The sequence below is a fragment of the Pangasianodon hypophthalmus genome, chromosome 2 (genome assembly GCF_027358585.1).
Source record: "Pangasianodon hypophthalmus isolate fPanHyp1 chromosome 2, fPanHyp1.pri, whole genome shotgun sequence".
In the NCBI taxonomy this organism is placed as follows: domain Eukaryota; kingdom Metazoa; phylum Chordata; class Actinopteri; order Siluriformes; family Pangasiidae; genus Pangasianodon; species Pangasianodon hypophthalmus.
Genome location: NC_069711.1, coordinates 21,485,093 through 21,504,068, shown reverse-complemented (window position 1 = coordinate 21,504,068; position 18,976 = coordinate 21,485,093). Strand labels below are relative to the sequence as shown.

At 38.9% G+C, this 18,976-nt stretch overlaps 1 protein-coding gene across 2 annotated transcripts in view; it reads left to right on the top strand.

Moving 5' to 3' along the window:
* Positions 1-18,976, top strand: part of cachd1 (cache domain containing 1) — a 75,711-nt gene that overhangs the window by 33,059 nt on the left and 23,676 nt on the right. For both annotated transcript variants that reach the window (XM_053227679.1, XM_053227677.1), the window contains 3 exons: positions 2,436-2,584; positions 10,635-10,741; positions 16,616-16,742. In XM_053227679.1, coding sequence (XP_053083654.1) covers positions 2,436-2,584; positions 10,635-10,741; positions 16,616-16,742 — 383 coding nt within the window. The remainder of the gene's footprint in view (positions 1-2,435; positions 2,585-10,634; positions 10,742-16,615; positions 16,743-18,976) is intronic.

The following is an 18,976-nucleotide window of genomic DNA, read 5'->3' as shown; positions in this document are numbered from 1 at the left end:
TTGTGCATTGCTGCTTTGCTAAATGAGCCAGCGTTGAATGAAAATGCTGGTGTGCATGTAATTTATGTTCAACACCTGGGAGAACCTTTATTGCCGAGCCAGTACTGCTCAAGCTCTTAATGTCCCTCCGGGAACTTCTTACTGACTAAATAACCCAGAGTTCATAGACGTGCAGTTATTTCAGCATTAAACCCTCACACGAGCGTCACGCTGAAGTTCTCACACTGATCTGAAAGCTCATCTACACTGCACACTTCTTTTCCCTCTAGTCATTTATCTGCAGTGTGGAGTGTAGGTTGCACTGCATGTCTAATTCTGATCGATTTCTAGTCTCTAAGGTTGGCTCTTGCTCTCTTTGATGTAGGCCCAGTCTGGGGAAGCACATTAATCACTCACTTCGCCAGCAGCTTTAATGAAACAAGTCATCTGGAATGCAGCATGTGCTGCTTCACTTTTTCATAAATATCACATTATTTATGAATTCCAAGTGTATATCCATAACCGCGTTGAAGCTTTTCAAGTCTGTTGTAGTGCTTTTAGTGTTGGCCGTGCTTTTTTTTTTTTTTTTTTTTTTTGTGGTGGTGGACGGGGGTCAGCATGACTGGTCTGCGGCTACACAGCCCCATACGCAGCAAGCTGAGATGCACTGTGTCCTGACACCTTTCTATCATAGCCAGCATTAATTTTTCAGCAATTTGTGCTAAAGTAGCTCTGCCGTTGGTTCGGACCAGATGGGCTAGCCTTCACTCCCCACGCACATCAATGGTTCTTGGGCGGCCATGACCCTGTCGCTGGTTGACTGGTTGTCCTTTCTACAATGGGTATGTGAACATCAGAACTGGACCATGGAGCAATGGGAGAAGATGGTAGCATGGTCTGATGAATCACATTGTCTTTTACATCATGTGGACAGCCCCATGTGTGCATCCCTTACCTGGGGAAGAGCTGGCACCAGGATGCACTATGGGAAGAAGGCAAGCCGGTGGAGGCAGTGTAATGATCTGGGCAATGTTCTTCTGGGAAACCTTGGGCATTCATGTGGATGTTACTTACCCATACCACCTACCTAAACATTGTTACAGACCAAGTACACCCCTTCATGGCAACTGTAATCCCTAATGGCAGTGACCTCTTTCAGCAGGATAATGTGCCCTGCCACACTGCAAAAATTGTTAAGGAATGGTTCGAGGAACATGACAAAGAGTTCATGGTGTTGACTTGGCCTCCAAATTCCCCAAATCTCAATCCAAACAAGCATCTGTGGGATGTGCTGGACAAACAAGTCTGATCCAAGTCTGATCCACCTTGCAACTTACAGGACTTAAAGGATCTGCTGCTAACGTCTTGGTGCCAGATACCACAGCACACCGTATATGTGTATATATATGTACAGTTATTCCTGCATTGCTCTGAAACCGAACAAAGTGGACTAAATGGAACGCTAAATGAAAAGTTCATCTTCACTTTTTCTAGCCTTGACAAGAAGCTGCTCGCAGTTAATGCAAAACGGCTGGAAATGGAGCAAGCCATTGCTGGCCATGATAAACCTATCAAGGCTCTTGAAAGTTAGCATTCCTTGTTGAAAACGAGCGCCTTCTTGCTAAAGTAAACAGTTTGGAATGTCGCTCCAGAAGGCAAATGTCTGTACTTTGGGCATTAAAGAAAACAACAAGAAAGGGCAACCTACTGAATTTGTTGTGCAACTCATTCCAAAATTGAAAGGACAGCGTTGCTATACCTGTACCTCAATCGGGTCCACTAATTGTTCTGACTGGCTACTGCAGTGGAGCTGACGTACATAATTGTGAAATATCTAGGACAGTGAGGAGTAAAGCTGTTTTATATTTATATATATATATATATATATATATATATATATATATATATATATATATATAATGTGTGTGTATATATATAATGTGTGTGTATGTGTATGTATATATATGTGTATGTGTGTATATATATACATATATATATATATATATGTGTATGTGTGTATATATATATATATATATATATATATATATATATATATATATGTGCTGTGCTTATGCCACTTCAATATACAACACTGCTGAAAATCCCCACAGGCTGCAAGTTGGCCATTTCTTACAGATTGAAATATATTTTTTCAAAAAAGTCTTACTTATTCAAAGCAGTGTTTTTGGTAAATATTCTGTTTGCCCAATTAGCAATGACCAGTTACCTCGTGGTTATTGTTTGAATTCCAAGTATATCCATAAAGGCTATGTATTACGTCCTCAAATAGCAAATAGTGTATAATAAATGACATGGAATTGCACTCTTTGTCTTGAGATATCATTAAAATTGTGTCATGAGCTTACATTGTAACATGATAATGAGTGTAAAAGCTTTTGCGTGTTGCTGTGTTTTGAGCCATCTGTTTATTTTAGCCTATTTTGTTGTGTTTTCAGTTGGCGAAGAAGATCCGGGAGAAATTTAACCGCTACCTGGACGTGGTGAACAGGAACAAGCAGGTGGTGGAGGCATCGTACACAGCCCACCTGACTTCCCCGCTCACAGACATTCAGGACTGCTGCTCGATCCCACCCTCCATGATGGAGTGAGTAGAGCTCTTTATGTCCTCACAGGAATTTTTTTTAATCTTTGTGAGGATCTTCCATTGACAGTTATTACTGTAGCTAATTAACAAAGGCATTTGACCCTGTCTTGTCATTTTGGTCTTGTCCTCACAAAGGGCTGAATAAGTACACACACATAATCATTATATATTTTACCAAATCTCTTAGAGATGCTAGAATGGGATTACATCATTTCCAGCAGTGTTTATCACTGTGTGTGTTAAATTGTTTAGAGATGCTCGGACAGAGCTGTAATTGGACAGACAGATTCTGAGCTTTATAGCTAACTGAGATGCACACACCATAGTGTGTTTAAATGTCAGGAGTGTCCTATCTCTAAAGGAAGCTCGAACACAGAGGCGCTGTTCAAATCGAAATGAGATGCTCTGTGCTTTCAAGCCTAATCTCAATGGAAGCAGCTTGCAGAGTTTCCACAGTTATCTCTTAAATCTCATCCTCTTGGTCTCTCTCTCTCTCTCTTCTCTCTCTCTTTCTCTCTGTCTCTCTCTCTGTGCTGTTGTCACCCTCTGTCTGCCTTTATCTTCTTTCCCACTTTGTTCTCCACATTTTCATTCAGTCATTTTTTCCACCATCTCTTTCATCTCCTTATCAAGCATTTTTTTCCCACACTGAGCCTCCTTCTGCTCCCTTACTATAATCTCTGATGACATTCTAAATGGGTACTTTTTTTTTTTTTTTTGCTAGTAAAGAATTTTCATGAATTGCCAGCAGGTCCATAAACCATTTCTGAAAGCGTTCTCCATCTTTCCAACACACCCACACATACAGCACAGAGTATACCATGACTGGGGCTTGAAACTCTGTGGGCTTCTTTGCTCTGTGTATTCCACCAAGCTTTTCACACTACACTCAGTTTTACTGAGATCAGGCATAGGTTGTGCACTGGAGCTGCTTGTGTAACAGCATTTCTCCATTACAGATTTGAGACCAACTCTCACACACTGCAAACCTTTGTATTCCCGGTACACATGATTTTATATATATATATATATATATATATATATATATATATATATATATATATATATATATATATAGTAATATTGTATATGATAATATGTGTGAGAGAGTCAGAGCGAGTTAACCGGGTTCCAATGCAGGAACTTATTGTGGAACTCACAAAGAGTTGGGTTGGTTTCAGTTTCTGAGGAATATTTTAATCTCTCAAGTAGAATTAACAAGCAAAAAAATGTCCATCTTGAACTTGATTGGGTTCACAAAGTTAGTAATATCCAAAAAAGCAGAGAATAATAGTGTTACAAAAATATAAAATGTTTTTATAAGACTATTGTCGGTACAGCTATTTTGGATTTTGTACTTTTGGAGTAGGCATTTTTTGCTGGACTTTTGAATCTCTCTAATAAGCAATAGCCCTCCAACTGTCACAATGTCTGGTACTAAACTTAGCCAGTGATATTTGACTGGCATTAAAAATGACCAACCAGAGACCTTTTCCAGAGTCTGTTAACAAACATGCACGATTATCCTATTTACTGTTCACTAACCATTTCAAAATAAAATAACTTTTCTTGAAAAACTTTTAAAGATGACATGCCATGAACCACTTTAATTTTTAATGCAGTGATTATATCTTGCAAAAAATTTGGAGCGTCAGTCAGATTCCAGTTAAGATCCTGAAGTCTGTGGCTACAGAAGTGTATAACGCTTAGACACTTACTTTTCAAAGAACCCTTAAGGAACACTTCTCCCCCTCATCCCTCCCTCCCAAAGAGTGTTACAGCCTCCGCAATGAGGTGAAAACTTAGCTCAGGAATATGATCAGGAACCTGAAATATTGTTCCTGACCTTTTAATTCCCCATATGTTGTGAAAGCTCAGGGAAAGCATGCAGGGAGAGAGAGGGAGGGAAAGAGAGAGAGAGAGAAGATTGCCTGAATTGTGAGTCTGAGCCGTCTGATAGCACATTGCTCCTAAAACTTCAAAGACTTTCCATAAACACTCCCAGACTTTTGGACCACTTTGTGAAAATTTGCAGTTCTCACTGTGACAGTTTTGGAAAATACTCCCCAAGCACTGAGTAGCAGAACCAGCAGGCCTTCAGTTGTGGGTTGGAGGTGAATTTGTACTGGATATGACTGTGACATTTATATAACCATAAAATATACATGAGAAGTAACTGAGCCATGTTGATTACACCAAAAGCTGAAATAGTCGTGATCTGCAATATACTTTAAATAATGACAGATAATCCCCTCTGAAGTGTACAAAATGTTACTAAATCTCCATAAAGTACAGATGTTTTTTTTTTCCATAGGAGTGAAATATAACATGAACTAGTCATATAGAGAAGACTGTGGATAGAAAAATATATATAAAATAAAGGTGCCAGAAAAGATTATTTAGAGTAGTGTCTTGAGAAAAAACATTTTTAGTTCCCTAAAGAAGCTTTGGGCCATCTTCTACAGAGGAAGCGTTTTAGAAAATATGCTATTGTTTTCTGTAAAATTATGAAACCTTGGTCCTTTTCACTCACATTAGAAGCATGGCATGAACCATCTCAAGCAGCCATGGTATCAGAAACATGTGATGGTGTGAACAATCCCATGGGCTCTTCATCCTTCATCTGAGCCTCTTACAGCTGCCATTTCTGCCCTCACTTACGGATAAAAGACCAAGTGTTTGACACTGTATCAGTGTCATGTGGATGCTACTTATCCAGCATGTGTGTTTTCCCGCACACTCTGACCTCTGCTTAAAATGTAAAGAATGCTTTAATCATTCAGTGCTCATCCCAATAATAGCTGCTTCACTTATCCAGTCATGCCATCGTCTCCAAATAACCACGTGATCTTCCTCCGCTTAAAGCAATTGAGACATGAGGCCAGCCTGCAGCCATGCATCTTTTTCTAATTTATTTTCTGATGAGAATTTTTATTTCTTTCTGACTGATGCTTGAATAGGCCTCTTGTCAATATTAGTGGCTTTCAAACAACAATTTGAAACAGTTCACTGTCACCTTATGACAATACTGCTTGATGTCATATTTAAGCATTTTAAATAAATGTATTGAATAATAAATTGTTAATTTTTTTTAATGCTTAATAAACTATTAAAATGACCTGTGAACATGGCTACATATTTATGCTCATAAAAAGGCAAGAATTTATAAATTAAATAAAACTGAGCATTACATTTATATTGTCCTTTTGAATCCAATTTTTTTGAATACACAAAAAAAATTATAAAAAGACAAACCAAAGGAAATTTAAGTTTTCTTGCTTAGGAAACCTCTGAATGAACATTGCATCGTTAGTGGTTGTGAAAATACCTTAAGAAAATTTACGGCCAGTGTACTGAATGAACTGTCATATTGCTAGTATTGGAAACTTTTCCTCTCCTCCTGCCAACCCAAGCTCGCTCTTGCCACCCAACCCTGACTACACTATGCTTGTGCCAATGCCTTACTATATACCATAACAGACACTTTTTATTCATTACTGACATTAGATAAGTGAGTCCTGATGCTGAGTGATGATTCTGTGTACTCCATTATAATAATTAGCATAATTTAGCATATTTCACCATCAAGCTGAGTCTGTTTTATGACATCACAAACTGCACTCATACATAGCACACTCTGAAATACTTTATCGTAGGAGTTTATTAGCTCTTATCAGTTTGAGTTTGATGAAGTTGCATAAATCTAACCACATTTCTCATTTACTAGGAAACTGACACTGTGCTTTCTGGTTTTGTACAGTGGCATGCTTTATAATTTGAAATAAAAAATAGACTTGTTTACCAACATTCCAGACCCTCAGCTTGGCGTCTGTCTGTAGTAGCTGAATCATGGGAAGTTTTGGTGGCTCCGACTAAATTAGGAGCAATAAATTACTTTCCCTTTCTCATCTCTGACATGAACTGCAATATGGTAATAGTTAAAGTTATTCAATTTTAAATGAAGCCCAGCTTTAGTAGACGCACAGCATTCCACTTTTCTCTTTTTTTTCCCCCTTCGCTGCCCTTTCATTAGTTTGATAATTCACTCTCTTTTATAAGCTCTGACCCAGTGATATAGCAGCATGGATGTCAGTGGACTATACTCAGGCCACATGCCTTTCTCAGGCCACAAATCCTGCCTCTCTTATCGTCTGGATGCTGGTGCAATAATGACTCGTCGGTCTGATAGATGAGGAGTTAGAGAAGGCCAGTGCCGTATGGTTCTCATCTCCAGGGAGCCGCTCGAGCTTTATATTAGCACTGGAGTGGAGCCCCGGGCCACCTGATCGTATCACCTTCCAAATCAAGTGCTGCTAAATGAGGATGGAAGTGTGTCTGAGACATGGCCAGTGGCTGATCAGGCTCTGGCGATCTTTATGTCTGAGATCTGGTGTCTGTGCCATCGTGTGCAATTACGGAGCCTGTGGGAAAGCCTGACGCACACCTGCCGCTTTAGATCCTGAGGGAAAACACAGTTGCTGCTGTGGTACAGACTTAAGGATGTGAGAGGGTCAGTATGATTTAAGAAGTGCATTTCATATACACTGTCTGGCCAAAGGTTTGTAGACACTTGACCATCACACATTTCTGGGTCTTCCTTAAACTGTTGCAACAAAGTTGGAAGATGAATTGTATAGGATGTTTTTGTATGCTGTAGAATTACAGTTTCCCCTCGCCGGACCTAAGGGGTCCAAACCTGTTCCAGCATGACAGTACCCCTTGGCAAACCATGGTTGGTGTGAAAGAACTTGAGTGTTCTGTACAGAGCCCTGACCTCAACCCCACTGAACACCTCTGAGATGACCTGAAACACTGACTGCACCCCAGACCTCCTCACCTCACATCAGTGCCTGACCTCACTAATGCTCTTGTGAATGAATGGACACATCTCCACAGCCACAGCCTTCCCAGAAGAGTGGAAGTCACTGTTACAGCAAAATGGGGGAGAATAAATCTGGAATAGGATGTACAAAAAACACACGTGGGAGTGATGGTCAGGTGTCCACAAACCATTGGCCACATAGTGTACCAATAATATAATCATAATCTAGATTTAGGGCAGGTACCAAATAATATGTCGTCATGTAAACAGACTTTGGAACTGTACTTATGGGATGAACATTGTTCTTCCAAAAGATATTCCCTGATTTGTTGTTCTGATGATGGAGTTGGAGAGTGCATAGGTTTGAGATCTGGTGACTAGGTTTTGCATCATTTTCATACAAATCAAACCATTCAGTGAGCTCTCTTTTCTTGTGGCTGGGGCGGGGTTACCCTGGAAGAGATAAGTGGAGACAACATGTCAGGAAAAATGATAAAATACGTAATATATGTAACACGATGCATTAATATGATCCATGTGTCTCAGATATGGTTTCCTCAGTTTAACCACTGCTAGATTTAGGGCTTTTTAAAGTCTTTTTTAATCCCTGCTTTCTTGCATTTTTTTTTTTTTATTTAGAGCCTCATTTGCACATCGAGCTTAAATCAGTGATAGAAGAGAAAATGGAGCACTCTCAGTCTCTCTATCTCACTGTATGTCTGTTGCTCCAGCATCCTCTCTGCCTCCTCCCCTCCGCTCTTTTCTGATGTTCAGTTCAAAGCGTTTGCAAATGTATTATTATTTTTTTATCTACCACATTTGCCTAGCTCCCTACTCGTGAAAAGTGTGTTGAAGGAGAATTCTAATAACAAGAGCCTGGTGGGAATTAAATGTCTGAAGTTCAAAGCACTTTGCACATCACAGCAGCCGTCAATCACGAGGCAACCGGGTGGAGGGGAGGCGGCGAGGGGGAAGGGCGCTGGAGGACAAGAGAGCGTGAAGAGAGCGAAATAGGTTGGAAGGGAGGATTAGGATGATTTCAGAGAGAGGTGCTCATTTCAGGTGGCAGGTGGGGTTGTTGTGGGAGTAGTGCAGAAAGAGCAAGTAACGAAGAAAGCTTAAAAGGTTTCCGAGTCAGGATTGGGAGAGATCTGAATTGCAGAGATTAGATGACAACACTAAATTCTCCCGAGACAAGTTTTCCCTAAAATGAGAGCGAAGCAAGACGGGCAGCATGGTGAGGAACAGCTGTGAAACACCATCTCTCTCTCTGTCTCTCACACATATACAGCCAGTGTGGTGTGAATAAACATTCTCACAGCTGTGATGGATCCTTAAAACAAGATTCATGTTACACTCTTAGTTTGTGTACGTCTGCTTGAAGACTGCTGACTGATTTTATCCAGCTGAGAAACATCTCTGTGTGAAAGAAACATGGTCTCCTTTTGTCCTATCATGCATAAATTACACTCACCAGTCACTTTAATAGAAACGCCAGAAACACCACTGTCTATTCATGCAGTTATCCAATCAGCCAATCATGTGGCAGTAGCACAATTCATAAGTCATGCAGACACAGGTCAAGAGCTTCAGTTAATGTTCATGTACAACAGACTCTAGAGATTACACAGAATGATACAAAACAAACATAAGCTGAAGCTTGGAAAGAAGATCACCTGGCCTTTCCAGTTTTGGTGCCCACTTTAGCCTCAGATTTATGTTCTTGGTTGACAGGAGCAGAACCCAATGTGGTCTCCTGCTGTTGTAGGCTTTCTGCCTCAGAGTGCCTTCTGAGATGCTTTTCTGTTCACCATGGAGTGGTTATGTGAGTTACTGTAGCCTTCCTGTCAGCTTGAACAAGTCTTGCCATTCTCCTCTGAGCTCTCTCATCAAGCAAGGCGTTTCCTGCAGAACTTCTGCCCACTGGATGTTTTTTGTTTTCACACCATTCTGTATCATCTCTAGAGACTGTTGGGCCGCGTCTGGCACCAACAACCATGCAGAGGTCAAAGTCACAGAGATAACAGTTTTCCCCCTTCTGATATTTGATGTGAACATTAACTGAACTGGATGAACGAGCAGGTGTACAGCAGTTCTTATTATAGTGATTACTGAGTGTATTATAAAACACATCCAGATTTTTAGATGGTTTTATTGATCAAAAATAGTATGCATTACAGTGTCTAAAGTTATTCACTAACAATTTAAGGTCTTTAATATTAAAAAGCATTGTCCAATATTAGAAATAGAAAATTTATATTTAAAAATAGCTTTAAAAATATAATAATTATACAGTTTAATCTTTTTCTTTCTTTCTTTCTTTTTTTTTTTTTAAAGCTAACAAATAACAAATAATAATGTTTCTTTCAGTCTGATATTTGTTTTTTATTTGATTAGAAGTTTTTGTGTAGAGTGTTTAAATAGAAATGCTTATGTTGCCATGTTGGTTTAGGAGGAGCAACACTTGGAATAATAAAATGGAGTAATAAAAATCTGGATAATGGTGGTTTTGGAGGTGATTTACATGTAATATATTTCTTAAATAAAGAGGCTTTCGACCAAATTCAAACTACAAATTTATCTGTCAGGAGTATAGTATATTTTTTTGTCACTAACTTTTTGTAAAAGCCAAAATAATGAATGAAAGAGTTGACCTCTCCAGTGCTTTAATGTCCTACAGTTTTTTTTCTTTTTTTTTTTTTAGGTTTGGTTTCATTTGCCAGAAATCTAACGAGGTTCTTATCTGAGAGAGATTCTTCAGTGTGATTGCTGTTCTTCCAGTGATCTTTAATGCATGGCTTCTGATAAACCGGTCCCTGTTTTACATTAAGTTCATCACTGTTTATTTTCTTGTGTCTGATCACAGCACAGTTTTAGAGACATGGTCTTGTAGTGCAGTACTGAAACAGAGCGCCATGTAGCATCTCCATTACATATTTCAAAGAAATCATGTTTGCACTTTGTAATATAACATATCTCAGACTATAACAAAAGTCACCAATACTAATGTTAAAGAGCTAAACACTCTGATGAAAATGTCGCCTGATTTTTATCCCAGCACTGATAGATTTACGAGTATATTGAAGTTTTGTCAATTTCTGACAGTTAGTAGTTTTTTTGTGCAGCCCTGTTCAAAATATCTAAATGTAAATGAAAACTGTCCAAGAATTGCACACTGTTGTCAAATAATATAACCATAATGGATCTGTTTATTTATTCTGTTTGCAGGTTTGATGGAAATTTTAACACAAATGTGTCAAAAACCATCAGCTGCGATCGACTGTCCCCCAACGTCAACAGCCGAGCTTTCAACCCTGGACGAGACCTCAATTCGGGTGAGTACAACAGCGAGCACACACGCACACACACACACACACAAAACGCACGTGGAGCATTCGTCTCCACCTGGCCACCTGCTGCTATGGCAACAGTTTTAAAGGATACCTGATGTCAGATTTTAGGGAGAAGGTTTTTTTCTGCTGTTTTAGCTGTAATAAGCCATGCCTCTGTGTCCTTCTGTCTTTGTGTCTTTTTTACTCACTCTCTCTACATTTGTCTGATTGTACACTAGACAGTCACGGTCTCGCTTCCTGGACGTATCCTGCTCTCCAGGCATGAAGTGTGTTTTCATTATTTTATGTTTTGCACTGCCATTATGTGTTTGGTGTTGCCGTTGTGTGTATGGTATTGTCGTTTTGTGTGTTTAGTTTTGCCATTGTGTTTGTGTGGTTTTGCAGTTTTGTGTGTATGCTTATGCCGTTGTGTGCGTGTGGTTTTGTCGTTGTGTGCGTGTGGTTTTGTTGTTGTGTGCGTGTGGTTTTGTCGTTGTGTGCGTGTGTGTGATATTGCCGTTGTGTGCGTGTGTGTGATATTGCCGTTGTGTGCGTGTATGTGGTTTTGCCGTTGTGTGTGTGTGTGGTTTTGCCATTGTGTGTGGTCTTGCCATTGTGGTTGTGTGTGTGTGTGGTTTTGCCGTTGTGTGTGTGTTTTGGTCTTGCCGTTTTGTGTGTGTGTGTGTATGTGTGTTTGGTCTTGCTGTAGTGTGTGTGTGTGTGTTTGGTCTTGCCGTAGTGTGTGTGTGTGTGTGTGTGTTTGGTCTTGCCGTAGTGTGTGTGTGTGTGTGTGTGTGTGTGTGTGTGTGTGTGTGTGTGTGTGTGGTCTTGCCGTTCTGCATTGTGTGTTTGGTTTTGCCGTTTTGTGTGTGTGTGTGTGTTTGATCTTGCCATTATGTGTGTGTGTTTGGTATTGCCGTTGTGTGTGTGTGTGTGTGTGTGTGTGTGTGTGTGTGTGTCTGTGTGTTTGATCTTTCTGTTGTGTGGTTTTGCTGCTGTGTTTTTGATTTAGTTTTATTTCTGTTAGTTTTTTTTTTTTGCTCACAGGCTTCCGTAATCCTAAAGTGAGTCGCATTATAATTCTAAAATCAAATGCTAAAAACATTACAAAAGCACAAATTAATCTCTCTGGCATATCGTAAAGAAAATAAAACTTTAATATTTTTTTCTGTTGTAAAAGCCCTTTTCATCTCTGCGTCGTATATTTCTGGCAGCAATGCTCTTAGCTTTAATTCTAATTTAATTTCAAACAAATATTTAAAAGCAGTTCTGCAGACACTCGTTCGTGCTGCAGTGATCTGCAGACGCTCGTGTTTCTGGCATCATTCCTTTCCCATTTCGCTTCTGCCGCATTCCTGCTCCCTCCAGCGAAGATTAGCCCAATTCATCTTCATTCACAAAGCTTATTTTTCTAAAGTAATCAAGACGCTGTGTTCACCCTCTGTCGCATTTTATCATGCAGCAGCGAGCCTCGCACCAGCGTTCACACTCATCAGTACATCTGTGTGCAGTTAGTCTAAACTGGACTGAGGACAGTAGAGAGAACCGCAGTGAGAAGAGCAGACAGGAGAGATCCAGCCTTCTGTCTGATGAATGAGAGACTCTCTCACGTCTTGTCTCCTCTCTCCGCACACTCCTCCCCTCTCCTCCTCGCTCCTCCTTGCCTCTCGACATGTTTATTCCCCCGGAGTGCTTTAGCACACTTTCGGCTGTCATGCACGAGTGTCACTTTTCAGATGAAGTGAGGCTCGGGACTCACTTAAACAGAGTGTGAGTGAGGAGATAAATGAGGTGATGTCAGAGAGGATATAGATGTATAGAGCAGAAACTGTGAGTGCTTATGAAGAGGGAGCATGAGGAACACTTTAATATCATAAAGCTAGCTACTATAAACAGGTAGGAAGAATAATGAGAGATTCCTCACTCCATATGAAGTGTGGTCTTGATATCATTTAATATACACATAGGGGTAATATATATATTACGTTTCAGAGGGGTTTGGCATTTATTTAATAAATATTCAAGTGCGAAATGTTTACCCAAGACATTTAGTGTGTAGTGTGTATGCTTTTACATCAGATGAGAGCAAAACGAGACAAGGTTTTATTCCTTCTTTATCACAAGTAGCAAAATAGTTATAGTGTGTGTTCGGATTTCATATATTATCATTTTTAACACTTTAAAAGAATATATTTCCTTTTCTGATTTTTTTTTTCCCCCTAGTAATTTACTTATGACCAGCATCAAATCTGTCACATGTCATGTTTTTAAAATCAGGTCTGGAGACAGATGATTTTATTTATTTAATTTTTGTCCTCCACCAAAAATTTATTTTTCTATTCTATTTACATTTTGGATTACTGTCTTGTAGAATGATACACCCACTTTTTTTTAAAAAAATGTTTAGAGATAAATAGTAAAATAGAGGGACCCATTACTTCTTTTTTTACATTCAAAAACCATGTGTTGATGCAAACCTTTGCCTTTTTTTTTTTTTTTTTTTTTAACATGAGAGAACAAAACTAACTATTGTGGGATAACTGTTCTTATTTTCTCTTGAAATTGTTCTATAGGTAGCTAAAGTCAGATTGCTACAAAGAAATGTGTATTTGTAGCACAAATTTTATTGTTCTGTGAAATTGTAAGCTAATATAATCCGGACACAATATTTTTAAGCCATAAATTGAAGCAGTGTTTCATCGTATGCTTATGTTGCTCTGTTGTAGGAGATTAGCGGAAGCAAGATGTGCATTTTATCAATATAAACTATCATCTTATCAGAACGAAAGGACTCTAGAGGAGAAGAACATGTAAAGAAATGGAAAGACAGAGCATGGTTTAGGAGCCTGAGGGAGCTATAGAGGAAATGAAGGCCTTTTCCTTATGGTCGCGGTTTTCAGCTTCTCTAAACACTGAGTGGAGGATTAAGTGTTGTGGAGCAGTGAATGTATACAATTCTTCAAACTGTCAACATGCTCCAAAGTTCCTGTTTATACGCTCAGTCCTGATTAATGGTGCAGGGTGCTGGTGGATGTGTCTGGCCTTCTCTTTTCTTTTAAGAGCTCGAGTTAAGTGCATCCAGACTGCTCAGAATCATTATGCCTCTTTAATACTGAGGGTCAAGTGGCATCATATATATTAGTCCTTTTTTTACATTTCTCTGCTCTTCTTTTAATAACTCTCCTCATGTGAGCTTTAGTATTTTTGTTTTTAGCTTAGATGAAAAATGTAGCTTTTTTAAAAACATTTTCTTATCAGCCTCCAACAGTTTCCACAGGTAAAGGCAAGTTTTAAGTGCTTCGTGCATTCTATGAATCAGTTAAAAATCTGATTACATGCATATAATGGGTGTTTACAGCAGCACTCACTGTCAGTTTTATTTAGCAGTGAAAAACTCATACTGCAACAACCAGTTCAGCATATTAACAATTTGCAGTCACCTCACATGTTTCACAAGTCTTAGATTACCTTGCATGTTAAACACACAGCAAAAATTAGTGTTGGATTATTGGATGAGCATCCCAAATTTCAAGTCTACTTCTAAAATGTCTTACATGGCCTTTTGTACTCTAAATAGGTGTACTGTATTTTGATTTATGCATGTATATGAATGTTTTTATTCTGTTTAAGCCACTTGTAAGGCTGCTCATAACTCTAGTTAGTCTATATCCATCGATTTTCTGTACCGCTTGTCCTACACAGGGTCATGAGGAGCCTGGAGCCTATCCCAGGGGACTCAGGGCATGAGGCGGGGGACAGGGTATAGCTAGTCTTTACATACTTTTTATTTCATTTAAAAAAAAAAAAAAACACTGTTACAAAAAAATAAGTGTTCATGAGGCAGAAGTGCACTAAGTAATGTACAATGAAGCATTATATCGCATGTACATTATTGTATAAAAACAGAACTGCTATTCAGTAATAAGTATGGAAATTATGCCTCATTCTACAAGGTCTATAACATAAGCAACAGTACTGAATCAGTTGCAAATTAGTGCTGTGTTTTCATTATGAGACCTGGCTGTGTCATGCATTAATATAAAAGTAAAATAAAGACAGTGATATTAAACTGAAGATGGCTCAATATCTGGTTCAAGCTTTTAACAATAGGTTTTAGAAGCTTTGCTGCCATTAATATGTTTTTTGTTTGTTTGTTTGTTTGTATGTTTTTTGTTATAAATAAAGGGTTATATTGAAATTGTACCCTAGTGCAATAGATTTTATATAAGGAAAAGTAATTCCATTAAAAAAAAAACTGTATGAATTGGGTCTGGCCGATATGATTATACAATATTGACATTGCTATAAATTATGTCACCATATTTTGTGATCTTTTCATATCTTTTCATAAGCAGCTGATTTGATGTCAGTTATAATTTTAAATCAGAAAAACTTTCAAATATACACAATTTATTTTATTTTTTGTTCTTTTTAGTGTTTATTTTTTTATGTATACTAAACTATCATTAAACTCAGTTTTAAACATTTTTTTAAAACACAGCAATACAATTTTACTTGTAGATTGTTGGCAAACCTATATATCATGACTATGTGATTATGTGATTTGAGTTATTTGTCACATTGCCCTACCATTAATGTAGACAGGACCAAATCAGTGCTTGTATAACATGTTTCTACAACAGGTTTTCTGATTGGAGTTTCATCAAATAAGCACAGCAGAGAAGAGGATCTTTTCCTGGCCTAACTTCTGGAGAAATTACAAACATGAACATCAGTTCAGCTTAAACGTGCCCTCTATGTCTCACTCAAAAAAAAAAAAACTCTTAAAATTTTTTTTTCTTTTGGAAGCACTGACCTCATGAAGCTTGAAGGACTATATTCATGATGGCTAGTGAAACTTTCCTAACAACTTCAGCAAGTCTGCGTCTCATGCCAGTATGGTCTTCAAATAGGCTCTTTTCCTCCTGTTCTAGTGAGAATGGGCTAATTACAGCCCTGAAAGCTGAAATACAGTGTATAGGTAACTTGGTTTGAACCTGAAGCTGTGCTTTACTATTATAGCACTACTATTATCCAGGTGTAGAGGGTCATTTAGCACTCATCCCTCGTTCTGTCTTCCTTGTTCCTGCTTGTGCAGATTAAATAAACACTTATGGCAGAGTGAGCGATGTGATTGGGGTGTTTGGATAGGATGATCTTGTCTGTCTGAATCTGGGCTCAGGGCCTCACAAACCAGAGGCATGTCCAAGCAAAACACACTCAGGCTGCCTCGTCACACTACATTAACACTGCAGCATTACCGTGTGCCAGGAGTACAGTGCTGTAGAGGTCTGGGTGATAGGCGTTACAGCTGGCTCTTGAGGACTGTTCGGGATAATGTTTGGTTTTGTTTTGGGACAGAATAGAAAAGAGCACTTCCTGGAGTGACTTTCTGTTGAAGAAAAGGTGCAAAACAACTTTTAACACAAGACATAACAGGATCTTTATCAACATGTCAGTTCAGGTGGATATACAACCTGTGTGTGTGTGTGTGTGTGTGTGTGTGTGTGTGTGTGTGTGTGTATTTATATTTAAATCACCTGTGGTTATTTCTATTAGTGTTTTTTAAGGTGATGTGTGGTGTAATCTTTCCGGACACATGCACAGTCTACTGATATGATGGATTCAGATGGGATTAAAATCCCAGAGATTCTCCAGTAATAATGAATTGTCTCACCTCCCAGTGTAAAACTAATCCAACTTGAATAGATCTTCTGAGGAAATGTTTATATAGAACTGGCAAAGGAAATCTACACATTATTTATTTTGTGTATAATGCTGCTGGAGAAAAATCTACAGCTAATAACCATTGTGTCCTTATCTCTCTCTCTTTCTCTTCTCTGTGTGTGTGTGTGTGTGCGTGTGTGTGTGTTTTAGTGTTGGCAGACAACCTGAAGTCGAACCCAGGCATCAAGTGGCAGTACTTCAGCTCAGAGGAGGGCATCTTCACTGTGTTCCCTGCTCACAAGTTTCACTGCAAAAGCACATATGAGCACAGGAGCAGGTGCGGAAACACACATGCACATGCACTCAGGCACTCACATGACCACACTGACACAGTGGAAGGCTGAGAGTGCATTACCTATCAACAGATCTCAGTAAAAAGCCACATACATTTGGAAAAAAGCCTGTCAGAAATATTTTTACTGCCAGGAGCCTTGTATCGCTCTCGTACAGACTTTCTTCAGCGCAAAAGCCCCAGTCTTTATTTGTTTTGCATTTAGACCACTTAACTGAACGAAACCTAAGACAAATGCTCTCCATATGCTTGAATAATCACTTGGATCACATCACACTTTCCCCCATAAAAACACTTTCCCCCTCATTTTGGGAGACGTTCCAACATAATTGAATAGTCTTTCAGCTACATTGCCCAGATTAAGAACTATAGTTCACTGAGAGTCAAAACCACACCAAGATGGGTTTTTGTTGTTTTTCCATTTCTTAAGTCCTAGCATATTATTGATTTAATCATCTCAAGGCATATTATTCAGTAACTACACTAAAACTAATAGCAAAGGTCTGTACTTATGAAAGTGAGAAATGGGAAGTCTGGGGTGGCCAACAGTTCCTGTGTTTGTGTGGTTAAAGAAGAATTCCACAGATATGCTATAGGTTTTAATTATTCATCAATCTGATGAAGTAGATAAGTATAATAGCTATTACAGCATGGCAGCGCAGTTATGCAGTGGGTAGAGTTTCAACCTTATAGCTTCCAGGTTTAATCCTGTTCTCGGGGTAGTTTCCATGTGGAGTTTCACATGTTCTCCCAATATCCTCGTGGGGTTCCTGCAGGTTCTCCAGTTTGCCACCTCCAGAAAACATACATTGGTGACTATAAATTGCTATGAATCTGTTCATGGTGTCCCAAGATTGATTGGTGTCTGATTCCAGGGTGTATTCCTGCCTCACACTAAGTGTTCCTGGGATAGGCTTCGGGTCTACTAAGACCCTGGCCAGGATGAAGCGCTTGCTGAAGAGGAATAAATGAATGAAGTGGCCATCTTCTGATTGTTAAAAAAAAAAAAAAAAAATTCCAAAATGATCTTTGTAACATGTATAGGCCAATCAGCCACTGAAATGAACAGTGTATTGCAAAGAAAATCACAAGAAAAACGGTCAGTCTCTTAATCTGTTATGACTACAGACTGAGCGAATTCAGCTCTAACTTTAACAGTGTAAACAAGATCAGGCAAGTTCTCACACCAGAGGCAGGTGGGAGTCAAGAAATTCAATCAATACGTCAGATTCAGGCTCGAACATATCAAAAAGGGTTTCGCCATCATTCCCCACAAAAGAAATCTTCTGAATAAATGGTGTAGTTCAGTGGTTTTAGCAACTCCCGTCTACTGGGACAAGAGAGTGATGGAAAGTGAGTCACACGGACCTGGGGCCATGGCAGGATGGAAAATGAGTCATCTTGTATTTACAACAATATTACAGCATATAGAAAGTTCACTGAGACAAATCTATGGTTCAGACAACTCAAACGAGCACAATCATGTCTACGTGAACACACTTTTTAAAAATAAAGGTGACAAGAAAGGTTCATTAAGGTGATGCCATACAAGAAATACCATTTCTGTTTCCTTAAAAACATTTTTCGTTTTGCTAAGATCCTTTGGTTCCATAATTCTTTAACCAATTTTTAAATGAAATAATTTTCAGTTACAGAGTTGACTGTGGGAATTTGTTTCCATAAAAAAAATAAGCTTGAAGCCAAAATCAGCCAAAGGGTTCTCTACAAATGGTACTTATACAATCACTCAAGAACAAGAACTTTTTCTGGTGCCTTTTTAAAAGAGTGCATATTGAGAAGTAAAGGCAAAGCATTTATTCATTTTTATAGACAACAGAAGGCTTGAGGTTCAGCAGTAAACACAGCGAAAGCATCTTTTATAAAAGCAGCCTTTCGGCAGCATATTGCACAGTCCAGAAATGTCAAAGCAGCCATTAAAAAACAACAAATTAAATGTCTTACGGATTTTCACTGTCATTCTTCTCAAGTATGGTGTCCAGCAGGTCCACTGGGGTTTTCTGTTTTCTGTGGCAGGGTCAGGGTTTGATTCTTAGGAAGTTGTAAAGTTTATTCAGTGGTTTAATCGGCTCTGTGCATTTGGCTGGTATGCAGAGGTTTCCTCAGTAAAGGTCACAAGAAATGGTCTGTGGGAAGTGTGGGATTTTTATGCTTTTGTAGCTCTTCTTCTGTCTTGTTCTCTCTTCTTTTGTTTCCGGCTT